The sequence below is a fragment of the Nyctereutes procyonoides genome, unplaced genomic scaffold, assembly GCF_905146905.1.
Source record: "Nyctereutes procyonoides isolate TBG_1078 unplaced genomic scaffold, NYPRO_anot_genome, whole genome shotgun sequence".
NCBI lineage: Eukaryota > Metazoa > Chordata > Mammalia > Carnivora > Canidae > Nyctereutes > Nyctereutes procyonoides.
Window position 1 is genome coordinate 1,378,301 of NW_026575155.1, and position 15,902 is coordinate 1,394,202.

Consider the following 15,902-nt stretch of genomic DNA (forward strand, 5'->3'; position numbering starts at 1 on the left):
TCTGCTTAATTACAATCCTCCTGATATTTGGTCTAATTCTTCTTAGCCTCCACTACACATTCTGAATGTTGCCTTGGGCAGCTCTTGTGTTTCTCCCACTTACTCACTCATGTACCTACATGGATATGTAATAAATAGTGACTAAGGACCTATACTGAGTTGTATTATTATCAGCTAATAGGTACGAATGAGAGATAGCTGAAAACATATTCGCAGGCCAGGAGTTCAGATGGCATATGTGTTCTAAGATTTTTTTTGATTTACTTATTCATAGACACACACACACACACACAGAAAGAGAGAGAGAGAGGCAGAGACACAGGCAGAGGGAGAAGCAGGCTCCATGTGGGGAGCCCAACGCGGGACTCGATCCCGGGTCTCCAGGATCACAGCCTGGGCTGCAGGCGGCGCTAAACTGCTGTGCCACGGGGGGCTGCCCTGGCATATGTGTTTTAAAAAGCTTTTCAGGTATGCTAAGTCTTTTAGAGCAGCAGAAGAGAGAGTCATGTGTCATTGTCGGTCCCCTTCTAGTCAAGAGACAGAGATTCGATGTCTGAATCTCTTGCATGAGACAAAGCAGAGACCATGGAAGCAGGAATGGGACTCCATCTTCAAGCTAAAGAAGTCCGACTAATAACGTGTTAAGTTAAATTATATCAGTGATGCTGTTGGATGGTTATTCATGCTAAGGCTTTATGTTTGTGTGGGTTTTTTTTTTCCTTAGATGGTAAGAAGAGTGTGTTAAGAAAATTAAGGTTGTGATTAATACTTAAGAATTGAAATTTAACTACCGATTGCTATTTCACTGCTGCAATACACTGCCTTACACAATTACATCTTTGAAGTTATTTTAACTTTCCAAAGAAAATATAGCAGCTAGAAATCTACCCCTTGTGAAATGGTCTCTGCCTACTACTAGGAATGTGAAAAAAGCAGCTTTAGTCTCTATTTAAAAGTTATGATTTTAGGTTAAAAACTGAATCCACTTAATAAAAACTGCAGCAAAAAAGCATCAAACCATATTTTGCTCCAAAAAGGATGATGCTAAAAGGTGATACATACATTTAAAATGAAATAAGCTAGTTAACTAAAAAGCAAAAACAGAAGTGTGAGTGTAAATAACAGCTGGTATCTATGACCTACCAAATTTGTCCCTGAAATAACTCCATGAAAACAGCACCATTACTCCTATATTTTAGATATGAAAACAAGCTTTGAGAGTTTAAATAAGAAGACCCACGTGACACAGTAGAAAGTACTCTAGCAAGCAGTGAGCCCAGATGTGTCTGATTCTAACGTCTAATTCTAAGTACTAAAGTGTGCATATGCCTAGGAGCCTGCCTGACTCATCGCTTGGGAAGTACATTTATTAACTGGTGGGATATTTTTCAACAAGGAATTCAGTGCTAAATCTCTAATTTTAAGATTTAGGGGTGTTTCTTATGGCTTGCAATCGCGTGACATTTGAACCCTGTTGACTACAGGTCTTGGTTTCGCTATCTTTGCTATTAAAAAAGGAGAAAGGATTATTTGCCACAAGCTATTGTTTACCTGTGACAGGAGCTCATATCACTCACAATGGAATAAACATGACAAATTTCTGTGCAAACTGATTCGCTCTGGATGAGTCAGTAGAGCCCTGAGTAACTTTTAAGAGGGACATCCCTGCATTCCATAATCAACTGTGACAAATTCCATCTAAGAGTCATTGCTGGATGCTTAAAAAGACAGGAGCAGTAGCAATTTTCTTTTAAACTTCTAAATGACACTGTCAGAAAGGAAACATCTACTGTGTGCCTGACTTTGCCTTCCTCCCCCCCAACTAGTTAACCCTAAAAGTGCAAATATAAACAAATTTAATCCCCAACAGTCCATCTGAACCTGGAGAAATCTGGAATTAATTGCCAAGTATTTGGGTTCCTGTTGCAGCTGTTACGAGTGTTTGATTTGGCGAGGGAAGGGAAAAGGCGCTGCATACCAATTTCGTGAGCCACGGTGAAAGCTGCATGGAGGCCATCATCTTCAATCACAGCACAGCTGCGCTCCGGAGAACATATGGTCCCGACGTCTGCCATTCCCAGGGTGTCACATGAATGATGCCCACATAAATCCTGCCCAGGAGAAAGAAAGAAATCGTTAAAATCAATCCACATCCAGAAGGAGCCACCTTGTAGAGCCACTTGCTCACTCCAAACAGCAAGGGTGGGGATATGTCTATGGTAGCACCTGTTCAGCTCTTGAAATGCACCAAAGACAAACTAATGGCATCAGTTCTTCTACACTTCTCTGGGCCCTGGAGGCACAGAAGATGTCCTATGATTGTGGCTTGTCCCTTAAAACAGCAGCCACAGCTTTCCGAAAGCGGTACCGCCACATATGTGCAGGCACATATGTCAGGGATCACTTTCACATCTAGTCAGGCTTACTGAAGCCCTAATATGCTGGTCTAAATTCATGCTAAATTTATCAGAAGCCTGGCCTAATAATTTATTTTCCATCACAGGAGCAAACTGCAACCACTTATTAGTGACAAAATATTAGTGTATCAGTACTTGGAATGGGAAACTCCATTGTAATCCCAAAGCGTAATTCCTTGAAAGATCATCTCTTAATTTCCAAATAGAGCTGTAATTTCATAGGTTGTGTCTTCAAAAATGTATGCACTTTAACTCCTAGCATTTTATGCAGATTGAAGATGTAGACCTCATGCAGATTTCTTCATCTGATCAACCTGCAGAAAATATATGTAATATGTGGTGTTTATGTAAGCGAGTGTATGCATTTTTTTTCTGGTGAGAAGTTGTATGGTTCTTAAGAGATTCTCAACGAAAAACACGATCACACATTCTTAAAACGATCATTAAAAATGATTGATTTGGATGAAGGAGAGATCACAAGATGATTTTAAGTTATGAATTATAAAGAGAAGATATAACCCAAATTTTCTGACATGATAGATTTGTGATGATAAGCTTTCCCGTATATGCTACTTGAGTATTAAAAGGCACTAAAACTTCTTGCACTTGACTACTGTTTTCAATGACAATTATCATTGTGTTCATTTACATCCCAAAAAGCAAGACAGTATCTTAGTAAGCCATAAGTAAATAATTATAGAAGGAAAGGATTTTTTAAAAAACATCAATTATTGGATACCTGGGTGGCTCAGTCAGTTAAGCATCTGCCTTCAGCTCAGGTCATGATCCCAAGGTCCTGAGATTGAACCCCATGTCAGGCTCCCTGCTCAGAGGGGTGTTGGCCCCTCCCTCTCTCTCTCTGTCTCTCTCCTCGCTTGTTCTCGCTCTCTCAAATAAATAAATAAAATCTTTTAAAAAATCAATTATTATGAAAGATGACGATTTACCGGTTGCGATGATAGCTACCATCTTTGTGTCCCCAATGACCACAATGTCTGGCTTAGGCTACAAACTCAAAGAATTGAGGTAAATTGTACTTAATTGATTTACTTAATCGAGGTAAATTGTAACACAGTTAGATGCAATGCAGACCTTGCGCATCTTCAATATGCCAAATGCTAGCAAGATCTCACCAGATTCCTGGAAGTCAGCACAAGGTGTTATTACTACATAACCAATGTCACCTAGTCAATGTCAACTTACTCTTCTAATTCTTCCCTGTGTTGCTGCAAAAAAATCCATCCAACGCAAAAAATATTTAAAAGAGCTAACCCTATGATCTTCTCTCTAGTACATTTTCAGGTCCTTATTGTATTCCATATATTATGAGATCCCAGCTGTGATGAATTACATTGCTGCCACCATGTTATTACAGCTTCAGACAGTGGAAATCTCGGCCAAGTAGCCTTGGTGAATCAAGTCACCAAACCAGCAATAGCCTCCCCAAGTTTCCTGTGTATCCTCATATGTCATCCCGTGGGATCTCAAATTACAGCTGTTGAGAACAAATTAGTAGTTTTTAAAATTGAAATTGGAACACACTTTTGCATAATAATCAGTCTTTGAGATAATAATATAGTACAATACATTTTTAATCCAGCTTTTCTCCAATCATTTCAGTAACGTTAAGACGAAAGACTCAGTTGTCATTGCTAGACACTACAGGTTATTTCTGCACACATTTTTTAAAAAGAAGATCTATGTTTATTTTCACAATTTGGGGTTTGTTATCCTCAAATAATAAAATGCAAGAATTGTTTCCCTTCTTACTCCTTATGTCATTAATAAGCTCAGATGAAGAGCCACAGTGAATGGAAATGACCCTCCTGTTCTGAATAGCGTTTAAAATGGATTCTTACTTAATATCTCTCTGTTTGCTGTAGCAATTGCTCATTAGAGGCTATCAATTCTCCTTGTTATCCTTGAATTGCATTAAATGCATTTGGCCCTTTGCCATAGAAATGTGTGCATGTGACAAAATTATGAACAGAAGCAGTTGTTATTTTTTTAACCACACTGATTAAACCCCTTGATGACATGGCCATACTCTATATATTTTTGTAACTGTAATTATGTAAACTGGCAACCTCTCAATTCCATTCACACAATTTCAAACCTTAGCAACACCGTTATTGTTGAATCCTCAAGATTTACATGCATGTCTTTATTTCTTTGTGATCCAATGTTCATTCCAATGTATTAAGTCTTAACTTGTGCATCAAATTATTAAGAATACAGGCTATCACACTCATATCTATTTGCTGGTGGAGATTTATAACAACATTTACAGGTGCAAGCCTTATTTGAAGTTTGTAGGGTTTTTGTTTTGTTTTTTAATTCAGAACAGGAGTAAGGATACTATAGGGGCAATGGCATCTGTCTATCTAATCTATCTATTATCCATCCATCCATCCATACATCCATCCATCCATCCAACCATCTTATGGGTTTGGAGGCAGGGAGACTAAAAAAGTGTGCATTACATATGCTACCTACATAAAAGGTAATTAAATTACAAGTGCTAAAAAAAATAAAATAAATTACAAGTGCTGACAAAACTTCTTCTGCTTGGTCAATTTAAAATCTGAAAGTAAGTTATATCTTTGTTATGTCAAAGATGGTTCTTTTCATGCAAGATCAAAATCTTATCACTATGGTGTAGATAGCAATGTAAAGGAAGATTTAGTAATGGGAGGATTGCAAAAGTATGCAGAGACTTAACAGGTGGGCTTGTGGTGTTGGCCAGGAGATATGACTGGGACATTGTATCTAACTCAAAAATAGAGCTGAGATGGTCAACAAGACTTGACAAGGAGGTCATTGACATGAGACCATTCATCAGGTGTGGCCATTTAGAGGATTACGAATATGTCAATATCTGATTTGTCATGGAATTTAGAAGGAGTAGTAGCACCCACATCTATTCGTGTGGATGGAGTAGGAAGCAGGGAACAACAACATCTACTTGAGAAGTAGATGCCCAGAAGATAGTACAATTTAGCACATCCCAGTGGTGAGCACTGGGTGGGGAAAATGAACCAAGCAGACATAAGAATACGCAAAGTGGAATGAGTAATGGGAGCTGTAGGATTTCTCGCTTTGACTGGGAGGTTGGTCTTTCAAGCAGCATAAATATGCTGAGGGAAGGAGCCAAAAGAAACACAAGGTGAGAAGAGCAAAAATCATCACAGTTGCAGCAATGGCAGTTCAAATTAACCAAGAATACCTTGTATGGTGGAATGTGAAATTAAATAACAGCAACTTCTGTTTCTATTGGCATCACCACCTCATAAGGGCAAGCATGGAGCTCAAGAGAAGGGCACAGAAGAAGGTTAAACTAGCCTTCGATGTCTGTCTCTCTTCCCAATTTTTATGAAGAGGGGTTAGCGATAGAAGAATTATTTTGCTGTGGTACATATTTTAATCATATGTATTATACAAACATGCACTTACATATCACACTTCATATTTATCCTATGCATTCAATTCTTGAGGTGTCATCTGCCTTTCTGGCTACCTTTATAGCAATCCCCAATAAAAGAGCTCTTGATTTAGATCCCAAGAGAAACTATATTAATCATGCCTGTTAGTCTGACCATTATAATTGCCCATGTTATACAATCTCTATCTGTGCTTCTGGATAAAACTAGGTAATATCAAACATACAGAGTCCAGCTGATTTAGGGACCAAGGGATCCAGGTTCGTTTATTCCTAAAACAATGACTGTGCTCCCACAATCTGCTGATGCTATACTAAGTGCTGACACTGTGAAAAATAAATAAGATCTGACCTTGACCTTAAGAAACATCATGATCTAGTGAGCAGAACAGATATGCCAAGAGGGAAGCAGATTATGACATGCTATTTTGCACAGATTTTTGAGGGAATGCAGAAGAGGAACGGACGAAGTCTCCTTGAGTGAAACAATAAAAGGGTCTCCAAGGAGGTAACTAGATATTGAGGGATGAATAGAAGTCTGATGGTCTTACAGGAATGGTGTCCTAACTAGGAAAGACTGGCCAATATATCACGGAATGGTAAGAGGCAGGTTCTATTTTGGGGAAAGACAGGAAATTTGCCATGACTGGAGAATATAGGATTTGTTGTGTGGAAGGCAATCAGGGAAAGCTGGAAAGAACATCTGGGTCCCGAGTTCCAAGATGGGACATTTTGTCTGTAAACATAAAAAAGGGGAAGAGGGGGGCAGCAAGTTAAGGATTGAGTGGGGAGGAGATGCTTGAAAGAGTCATTTTGGTGATCAGGAATGGAAGCTAATCAGACACAGTAAATACAAAGCAATTCACTTTTTAATTCTAATGCTATTAGTGAGAGTCATTACATAAGTTGTTTATATGCTTTGAGACAAAGTTGCCTCATCATTAACATAAGGAATTTGGACCAGGTGATCTCTACATCTTTCCAATTATACCTGTGTTGGTATTAAATGAAAACACTCCAATTTATAGGTGGAAAAACTAAAGCTCAGGGGTGGTAAGTATCCAAAGTTGCAAACTTGAGACTGGTGAAATCAAAATTCAAACCTATATCTAAACACCCCAATTCCTGAATCACCTTCACCATGGTACTGGTAAATCAACACATGTGTTTTTCTGGACACCACTGTTGTCTTTTATATTTATAATCTGTGCCTGGTCAAGTAAATTCCTTTCCTGAGACAAACACTATGGCATGATCTTTATCTTTACAGTGTGTTTGGTAAAACTCAGTAATTTAGAAGCATACTGAATTTACAAAATGCCCTGAGAAGTATATTCCAGAAAAGAAGGAAATGGAAGTGCTGGATAAGAAACCTGGACATCTTTTTCTTGCATCTCTCTCTCTCTCTCTCTCTCTCTCTCTCTCTCTCTCTCTCCTGATGCATCTGACTGGCCACTGTAAGTCATGGATTCCATCAGCCAGATGTCTCAGGTAACGGGCTACTCCTCATTTCCTTCCATTATTCCTTCCTGCCTGCATCATCATCCAAGGCTCTAACCAGTCCCTTGTCTCCCATAACTCTCCTGCCTGTATGCTGAAGTCAATTACCTTCTAGAGCCCAGATCTGATTAGCCTGCACAATGCATTCAATCTTGCCCAATGCAAACCAGGCTTCCTGTCAGCCTCCTCTGCACTGTTATGTCCCCTCTTGTCCACTATTTGTGTATCTTATCAATACTTTGTTACCAAACCTTAGCCCAAACATTCCTTCTGCTGGAAAGGCTTAATTAATTCACATCCACTTCATTTTAAAATTTCTTGATTTGAACTCTACTTCTCAATTTCCAGTTCAGTGTTCAAATTTTGAACATCTCAAGTCTCCACCAGGTTACTGAAATAGCCTGCAAAGGCTATCCCCCTGGGGTTGAGTTCAATTACTCATGTTGGAAGGCTCATTCCAGAATACGCTTCTGGTCACTACTGTTTTCTTTCCATAGATTCCCACTGGATTTATAGTTTAAACTCTTAAGTGAGGTGCTTTGGCCTAACCTGTGTCTTCCTCCCAAAACTCAAATTCATATGCTGAAGCCTTAATTCCCAATGTGACTATATTTAAAGGCAGGGCCCTTTAGAAGGTAATTAAGGTTAAATGAGATCATAAGGGTGGGGTCCTAATCCAATAGGATTAGCTTCCTTAGAAGAAAAGAACTTGAGATCTCTCTCTCTCTCTCACATGACATACAGTTTCTTCTATAAGCTAGTTGTTAACATCTTCTCTAGACTATACTCTGTTACCCTTCTGCCCTCATATTGTCGATAATATCACTTCTAACCACCTACATTTCACATGGTGCTCCTGGGCCACTGCACAGGATAGCTGGGCATGTCTGCAATGCCTATCTCCTCCTCATGGATGTGGCTAACTTCTAGACCTTCTTCCAAATTGAGCTCAGATGGTTTAGGCAACCTTCTAATGTACTTGCATGGTATCTAATGATCACATGTATCATAAAAATCATCATGCTATACAACAATTATCCATTTCCTTACCTGTTTCCTGGAACAGATTCTTAGGAAAGGGGTCACATCTCATATTTCTGAATCCCTCTCTGCTTGTTAGAAACATATTGATTGAATAAATTAGTTACAGTATTTTGTTAAGAGAGTACTAGACAGGACTATCTGTCTCTGCCATTTGTCAGTTATTACTCTTAGGAAACTACCTCTTTTCATGAATGTCTTTGTCCAATTACAATGATAGTACGGTTGCATATTATCGAAAGGATTAATTGTAAAATGGTTTATGATTATGGGTTGTACATAAGAAATGCTCAGTAAGACCTGCCGGAATCCAAATAAATCTATCCATGCTTTGAGTGCTGATTCAATTGTACATCTGTAGTGAAACCTATATAGAGTTCCATAGGCAGAATTGATTACTCTTCCCCTCTCTTTTCAGAGACTTTGTTTCTAACTCGGTCACAACATTTACTCAAATTTTCCTAACGGTAGAGGTATTTATGTCTGCATCTGCTTTCTTTCTCCTGGTGATAAACCCAGGTGGGTAGGGAGAAGGTATATTACATCTTGCTGCCTTCAGCTGCACAAATGAGTGCCTCCCACATAGAAGGTGTTCAGAATGAGAGAGAATGACATAGTCCTGAGTGTTGTGCTGTGTTGTCGCTAATCGACATTAGATTTTTTCAGAATATCCTTCACTTTATTTATTTATTTATCCATTGAGATATAATTGACTTGTTATATTAGTTTTAGGTGTACAACACGATTTGATATATGTCTATGTTGTGAAATGATCACAATAAGTCTAGTTAATATCCATCACTATGCATAGTTAGAATTTCTTTTCTTGTGATGAGAACCTTTAAGATCTATTCTCTTAGCAATTTGCAATTTACATTGTTTTTAAAATGTCAACTAGAGCTGTTTAATCTGTTCCCAGTCTTCCCATTTCTGAGTTATTTAGATTTTTATTGATTGGGATTAATCTATAGGCTAGGAATCCTGGCTAAGAGTTCACTTTGGACTTTAAAAGGGATTTGAACTCAAATATGCGATGGGATTAGTCAATCCAGTCAGCGAGCAAATAAGAGACAGTACTTGCTGCTGCTTCCTCCTAAGCTTCTGGTTTCCCCTCAGGACTCCCTATTGTCACAACCTAACAAGGGACTGGCTGGTAGAGGAGGAATGCTCTCTGTGGGTCCTTCCCCAGCACTGCAAGGCAAAACATAAAAGAGAGGTGTTAGCTGAGAGACGATTGCCAATTAACTGGCACAATCATAGTTAATGTAGGTGAATGGGCCTTGTATGTTACAGAGTCTGTAGCTGGTTCATTTTTAATCCAGTACTTCTGATCCATGTGAAGTTTGGGATGAGGGGAGGTTAAACAACCTCCCATTTTGTCATCCGGCAGGTTAAGGATATGGTTTCTAAAAAAAAGGCTCCGTGGTCTCCAAAGTGGGTTTAAGAGTTTGTCTTTAAAGAACCTATTTTAAAATAAAAGAGGAAGCCAGGGACAAGGAAAGGATTCTGGAAAGCGAAATTAAATCCTGGGGAGATCAGATTTCTACTGTTTGATGGCAGAAGTGGTGTGAATTCCAGCATGAGTGCTATTCCAGAATGAAAACGGCTCCTAGGCCAGAAAATTGACTGGTGCTAAGTTTCTCTAATTAGAGTACCCGGGGTACTGTAAAGCGTGTCAGTTTGATAAAAGAACTACTAGCACTCCCAGACGCAACGTTCAAGGTGGCCTAGGCTAGTAAACAGGGGTGGAAAACATATCCTCACACATTTGCTTCATGCCCGAAAAACAAGCAATTTAAGAGAAGACATCTGGACACAAAATTTGAACAGTGCTCAGAGCCCATCAAAACATGGATTTGATGGCTTGGCGTCTGGCTGCTAAGCAACGTTACTTCTTACATTCAAAACAGAGTTGTAAAAGTAGGACCCTGGTGCCAACTCAGGGTATTTCTCATTGAAAAAAAAAAAAAAAAAGCCATGAACGTTTTTCTTAGGTCTTAAGATATCTGATCTCTATGGTAGAAGAGCTCAGATGATTTCTGCTCTAGTCCTCTTATTTTCCACATTCTGAAGTATTAGATGGAGCTTAACTTGACATTTTGAAGTACTCTTAATGGATGCCACTAAGGGTTTTGTAATATTTTTCTCAGCCCCCTAATCAACAACATTCTTTTACATTGAGTATATATATTCACAATACACATGCTTTTTCAAATATTTGGTTCCCCTCAAGTTAGATGTATATACCAGAGGACCAACTGCAAGCTAAATGAGATTTGCTTTACCAAAAGTATGCTTCTGCTTGGCAGGGAGGCCAGGGAGGGCCCGTGTAAAATATTTTCCATGTGCAGACTAGTTTGGAAAATGTATGTTATTATAATACTTATTAACATTAAGATAGACCATTAATTTCTTTCTTCCTTGCTTTTATCTACTTAAAATGTACTCATACGTTTCAGAGCTTGGAAAAATAGGAATTGTTAGCTACCCAGATAAAACAAAAACGCAGAAAAAGCAGTAGATCATTCAGAACCACTGACTAGCTTTTCCTTTTTTTTCTGGGAAGCAGTTAGGAAAATGATGGGGCAGGAGGTAGGGAGGAATGGGGTCTTCTATTAATTTTTATTGGTCTTAAAAGTCATGGAATGTGCATTTGTATTCAAAAATGTGCATTTGCATTCAAAAATGAAAGTGAACTATTAAAATGACCTACTCTTTGGAGTAGTGTGCCTACAAAAGTATTTTTTTCCTGTGTCTTTAGAGAACTTCCTTCCACAAACTCTCTGAAGCCTTCTTCTTGGCAGCTTCTTAAGGTGCAGCAAAGCAAGAAATCCAGACGTGGAAAACTGCTTACCAAAAAAAAAAAAAAAAAAAAAAAGACTTGGAAACCAAATAAGACAGGGCTAGTTTTACAGGAGAACTTCACTTCATATGGAAGGCTACAAAATGAATGTCCTTCCGTTTCAAAGATTAAAGATTAATGTAGCAAAGATTAATGTAGCGCGGAGAAATTAAAGGATGGTTTTTAGATCACTTAATGAGAAGAAAGATTTTCCATTGTGCATAGCATCATGTGCTGCCAGGTTCTTCCTAAACGGTTGCCCTCTGGCACCTTTGTTTACATGTGGTTTTCATTTATGTCTACCCCACGGACCACAAGTGTTTCTCCATTCCAAATTTATCAACACTCTTCCTTTACACCAGGGGTGCCTTAGTGAAAACAGGGAATTAGGTAGTAGAGCTGCAGGATTCTGAAGCTTTCTGCAAGCCATCAGTGCATTTGCTATCCTAGCTCTGGTTGCTCCGATTCGTACCATGCTTTTGCATGATATTTCAAAATTTCAAATCCTTCAGCTACCCTGGATGGGTCCCAAACATTTAAAGAATGAGGTTCAGAAGGGAGTTCTTACCAGGCATCTGAGAGGCATGACTTAAAGCTGCCAATCAGAGGCGAGTCACGAGGTGGGTTTCAGAGCTCTGAACAAGCCAGACTAACAAACCAGCCCAGACTCTGGGTCTGAATGTACGCTCAGCGTGGTGAGGGAATGACTGGGCAGACAGATAACAGAACCTCTGGGCCTGTGAAGATCAGTTTCTTTCCCTTCCTGTAACCACCTTTCTTAAAAGAGGAAAATCCTGGGCAAACATTCCTTCCTCATGTCTTGACTCTTTGCCCAGATCTTTCCACACTGGGGCTTCAGAAACCTATTCCTCTGAAACCCAAACAGGCAATCTGGTTGTGACCCTTCGCTGGCAGTTCCGGAGGGACAGGCGCTGCTTGGGTGACTGGAAGACTAGGCAAAGGAGTTGCTAAGGCACCTGACAAGGTTAGGTTTCTGTATCCTCCCTGCCCTCCTGAACTCCGGCCGTCTCTGGAAAACCCGAGATTGATTCCACGAGGTGAACATGTAAGAACTCCATTAAGGAGCCAGATGGGAAAAATCTTTGGATTTTTTTTCCCTTGGAAAGTCCTTCCTCAACTCCTGTCACAGAATTGGCTCAAGTAAGAAGGTATGGATCCTTTACAAAGGAAGGGCGTGGATAAAAAGTGACATTCGTCTCAAATGTCAAGAAGAAAGATTCCCCATTCCCAAGACACACTTGCTTTCCCCCTCTTCCCACTTAGCTATGCACATTTCCCCCAAGCATTCTAGCCCCCTTCTTATCCTATTTATGCATCCAGGACACCAGGTCTCAGATTAGAGGCATCCTGCCTGATGGATAGAAGCTCAAGGAAGGTCTAGTCATTTGGGGGCCCGGGACTGACTACAGGAGCTGCGCTGAGGGCTGGCTGGGTTCCCCCGCAAGGAGCAGTTAAATCCCTGGTGACAGCAGGTGTGTGGGAGCAGCAAGGCCTTCAGGGGGCCCGAACCTCGACCTGCCTGCCTCCTTCCACCAGCGCTCGCTCGGGCCACCCCGCAGGCTGCACCTACCTCTCGGGTAAACAGGATGGCCGCGTCGTAGTGCTCCTCATGGTCATCCCCCAGCTGGTTGTGCTGATGCTGCCACTTGCAAAAGTTCTTGAGAGTGGTGGCCGCGTTCTTGCTCACCTCCAGGCTCTTGTCCTTGTCACCCAGCACCACCACCTTCACCACGGCCAGGCGGATGTGGTTCTCGATGCTGGCGTGGCTGTACAGCCTGTTGGCGATGGAGGCCAGGGTCAGCAGGTAATGCTGCAGGCCCCGGCCATACATCCGCGCCATGGACGCGTCTGCCACCAGGAGAAGCTCCACCTGGCGGGCCCGGGAGATGGAGCGGCGCCGCCGCCGCCACCACGTCTGGGGTCCCCGGTCCCCATCCGGGGAGGCGGCCGGCGGGTCCGGGAACCGCGGGGCCAGCGACCAGCGCGGGTCTGGGCCGCTGTGCGCGGGGGGGCGCTCGCGAGGCCCCGGCGGGGACGCGGGAGTCTCGCAGCTGGTGCGCGGCGGCAGGGCCTCGAAGCTGAAGCCCTCGCGGGTGTAGACGTGCAGGATGCGCGGGGACCCGTCCCCGTACACTCGCTCGGCCTCGGCCTCGGCCTCGGCCCACGGCCCGCGCAGCAGCGGCTTTAGGGTGTAGCGCGCGTGCCTCACGGCGAAGAAGCCGTCGAGCCCACCGCAGAGGTCGAAGACGGCCAGGGAGCGGGGGCTGCCGTCCACCGTCCCGCGGTAGAAGCAGTGGCCCCGGTGGCGCCGGGGCACACCCGGGCCGCGTCCTGCAGGCGCAAAGCCAGCGGCGCCCACCGAGCCATCTCGCTCCAGGTCCAGGAGGAACCTCCGGCCGCCCGCGTAGACGAGGTAGCCCACCTTGCCGCCGCCCGCGTAGATCTGGTCGACGTTCTGCACCAGCCCGCTGCTCCTGCGCTGCGGCGCCAGGGGGTGCGGGTGGCCCGGAGGCTCGGCCGGCTCCTGCGCCTCCTCCCCCTGCCGCCGGCGGGGCTGGGCGGCCGCTGCTGCAGCCCAAGGCTGCCCGGCTTTATCCTGGGCAGGTGCCGCGGCGGGGCCGGCCGCGACCGGGGGCAGGCGGAGCGCGCCCAGCAGCAGGGACGCCCACCCGAGCAGCATAGTGCGCTGCCCGCGGGGAGGGGCCGCGCCACGGGGACTTGGTGGGTATCTGTTACTCGCTGTGGAAGTCACCGGGGCGGGAGGTGGGGGCGCGCACACACACGCACACACGCACACACACACACACACACACACACACACACACTGGCTTGCAAGGTCAAGTGTCGGAAGGACGGGGACCCGGCGGCAGCGCCAGCCTGTCCCGGGCCTCAGTGCCAGCGTGCGAACTTTTCTTTGTTGCTTTGCAAAATGTTGGGATTGGTGCTCCGAGAAAAGGGGGGAAAAATTAGGACAAGAAAAGCCGGGCTCTGGGGGTTCCGCAAGTATGAGGAAGGTGGTGGTGGGGGGGGGGGTCAGGGGGTGGGGGACAAGAACAACAACCAATCCAACCCCAAACGCAGCCACTAGCGCCGCACGAAGAAAAAAGTAAGGCCGGTGCGGCGCACCCGGCGGGCAACTGGTGCGCGCTGCCCCCCGCCCCCCTGCTGCTCTGCACCCGCCGGCAGCGGGGGTCCAAGCTCCGGAGCCCGCTCCCTCTCTTATTTTGTGGGGTTCCTTGACTCTGCGAGCACCAGGAGGAGGAGAGGAAAGAGAGGGGGGAAAGCCATAAAAATTAAAGGGAAAAATGCAAGAGGCGGCCTGCGGGGAGCCAGTGGAGCGGCGCGTCCGGGTCCCTTCGGAGGCAGCGTCTTCCTGCCCGCCGTCATCCCCAGTCGGCCGCTGCGAGCGCCGGGAGCAGCGCGAGCGCTGTGAAGATGCGAGGAGGTGGAACAATGAATTTATAGCGGCATGCCATCCTGCAATGGCAATTTCAACAATTCGTCACTGCAAGCTGCCTCTTAAAGGGAGAGCTTCCCCCACCCCTCCCACCCTTCCCGGTCCGCGCCTAATCAGACGGGGGAGGGCGGGCGAGGGGGGTGATCGAGGAAAGGGAGACCGGGAAGGACCCGGCGAGGTGGAAGGAGGGACGAGGGGAGGGAGCAAGGGCGACTGCGGGGCGGGGGGGGAGTATTGGGGTAAGAAAAACAGATTTCCTTGGCCTCATTTAAAGCCACAGTGGCTCCGGGGTTGTCTGATTATTTCACAACCAATCGGGGTTGGCTAACCCCGGCTTACCTCATCTCCCGAAAGGGGGTGTTTTGGTGTTTTGTTTTGTTTTTTTTTTAAAGTTGCTGAGACATTTCTAGCCTCTCCTTGCCTCCTTCTCTCCCGCTTTCCTTTCCCTCGGTAGGAAGTTCCTGCCCCAAGTTCTCCCGTCCCGGCGCGCCCGTGCGCTCCCGGGGCGCGCGGACCTTGCGACTCTGCGCACCGGCCCAGGGCTTCGGGCTTCCCGTGCGCCCCCCTCGCCCCGCGCTCTTCTCGCCTCCTCCCGCCTCCTCCCGCCGCCGGGGTGCCGGGGTGCCGGGGTGCCGGGTGTCGGCGGTGCTCACGCCCTGGCCTTCGCGTCGGGACGCTCTTTGGGTTCGGGCTCCGGGACTGACTTCCCCCAGCCACCAGCGGGGGGGCCGGGCCGGGCGGGGAGAGCTCGCGGTGCCCCGCGCAGGGCCGCCCCCGCCCCGGGCCCTCCGCGCCTTTGTGCGCGAGCCCCCGGCCCCCCCTGCCCCGCGCGCCGTTCACCGGTGCCCGCGAGGCGCCCTTTCCTCCCGGGTCATTGGAACTTCCTCCGCTTTGCTTTAAGAAGGCAGGGCGAGAAAGAGTTAATGACTGTGGCAGAAAATTGAGCTTTTTTTTTTTTTTTTGTCATAAAATTAAAAAAAAAATGTGCCCACACTTTCTCTTCTTCCTCCTGCTTAAATGAGAATTAGAGACCCAGATGTGTATTGATCTGTCCTAAAACCGCTCATCGCTCCAGGCCCTGACCTACCATCAATATTCTCAGAAATCCTTATTAGGAGAAAAAAAGAAAAGACTGGGGCAGAGCGGGGTGCAGGTCGGTGCTTATTAGTAGGTGAGTGGCATTGT

The 15,902-nt window shown here is 44.9% G+C and overlaps 1 protein-coding gene across 1 annotated transcript in view; it reads right to left on the bottom strand.

The window, feature by feature from the left end:
- Positions 1-14,750, bottom strand: part of ADAMTS5 (ADAM metallopeptidase with thrombospondin type 1 motif 5) — a 47,535-nt gene extending 32,785 nt beyond the window's left edge. Inside the window, exons 1-2 of the mRNA XM_055313438.1 lie at positions 12,831-14,750; positions 1,979-2,111 (exon numbers count right to left, since the gene is read on the bottom strand). Coding sequence (XP_055169413.1) covers positions 1,979-2,111; positions 12,831-13,940 — 1,243 coding nt within the window. The 5' untranslated portion in view covers positions 13,941-14,750. The remainder of the gene's footprint in view (positions 1-1,978; positions 2,112-12,830) is intronic.
- Positions 14,751-15,902: the final 1,152 nt, after the last annotated feature.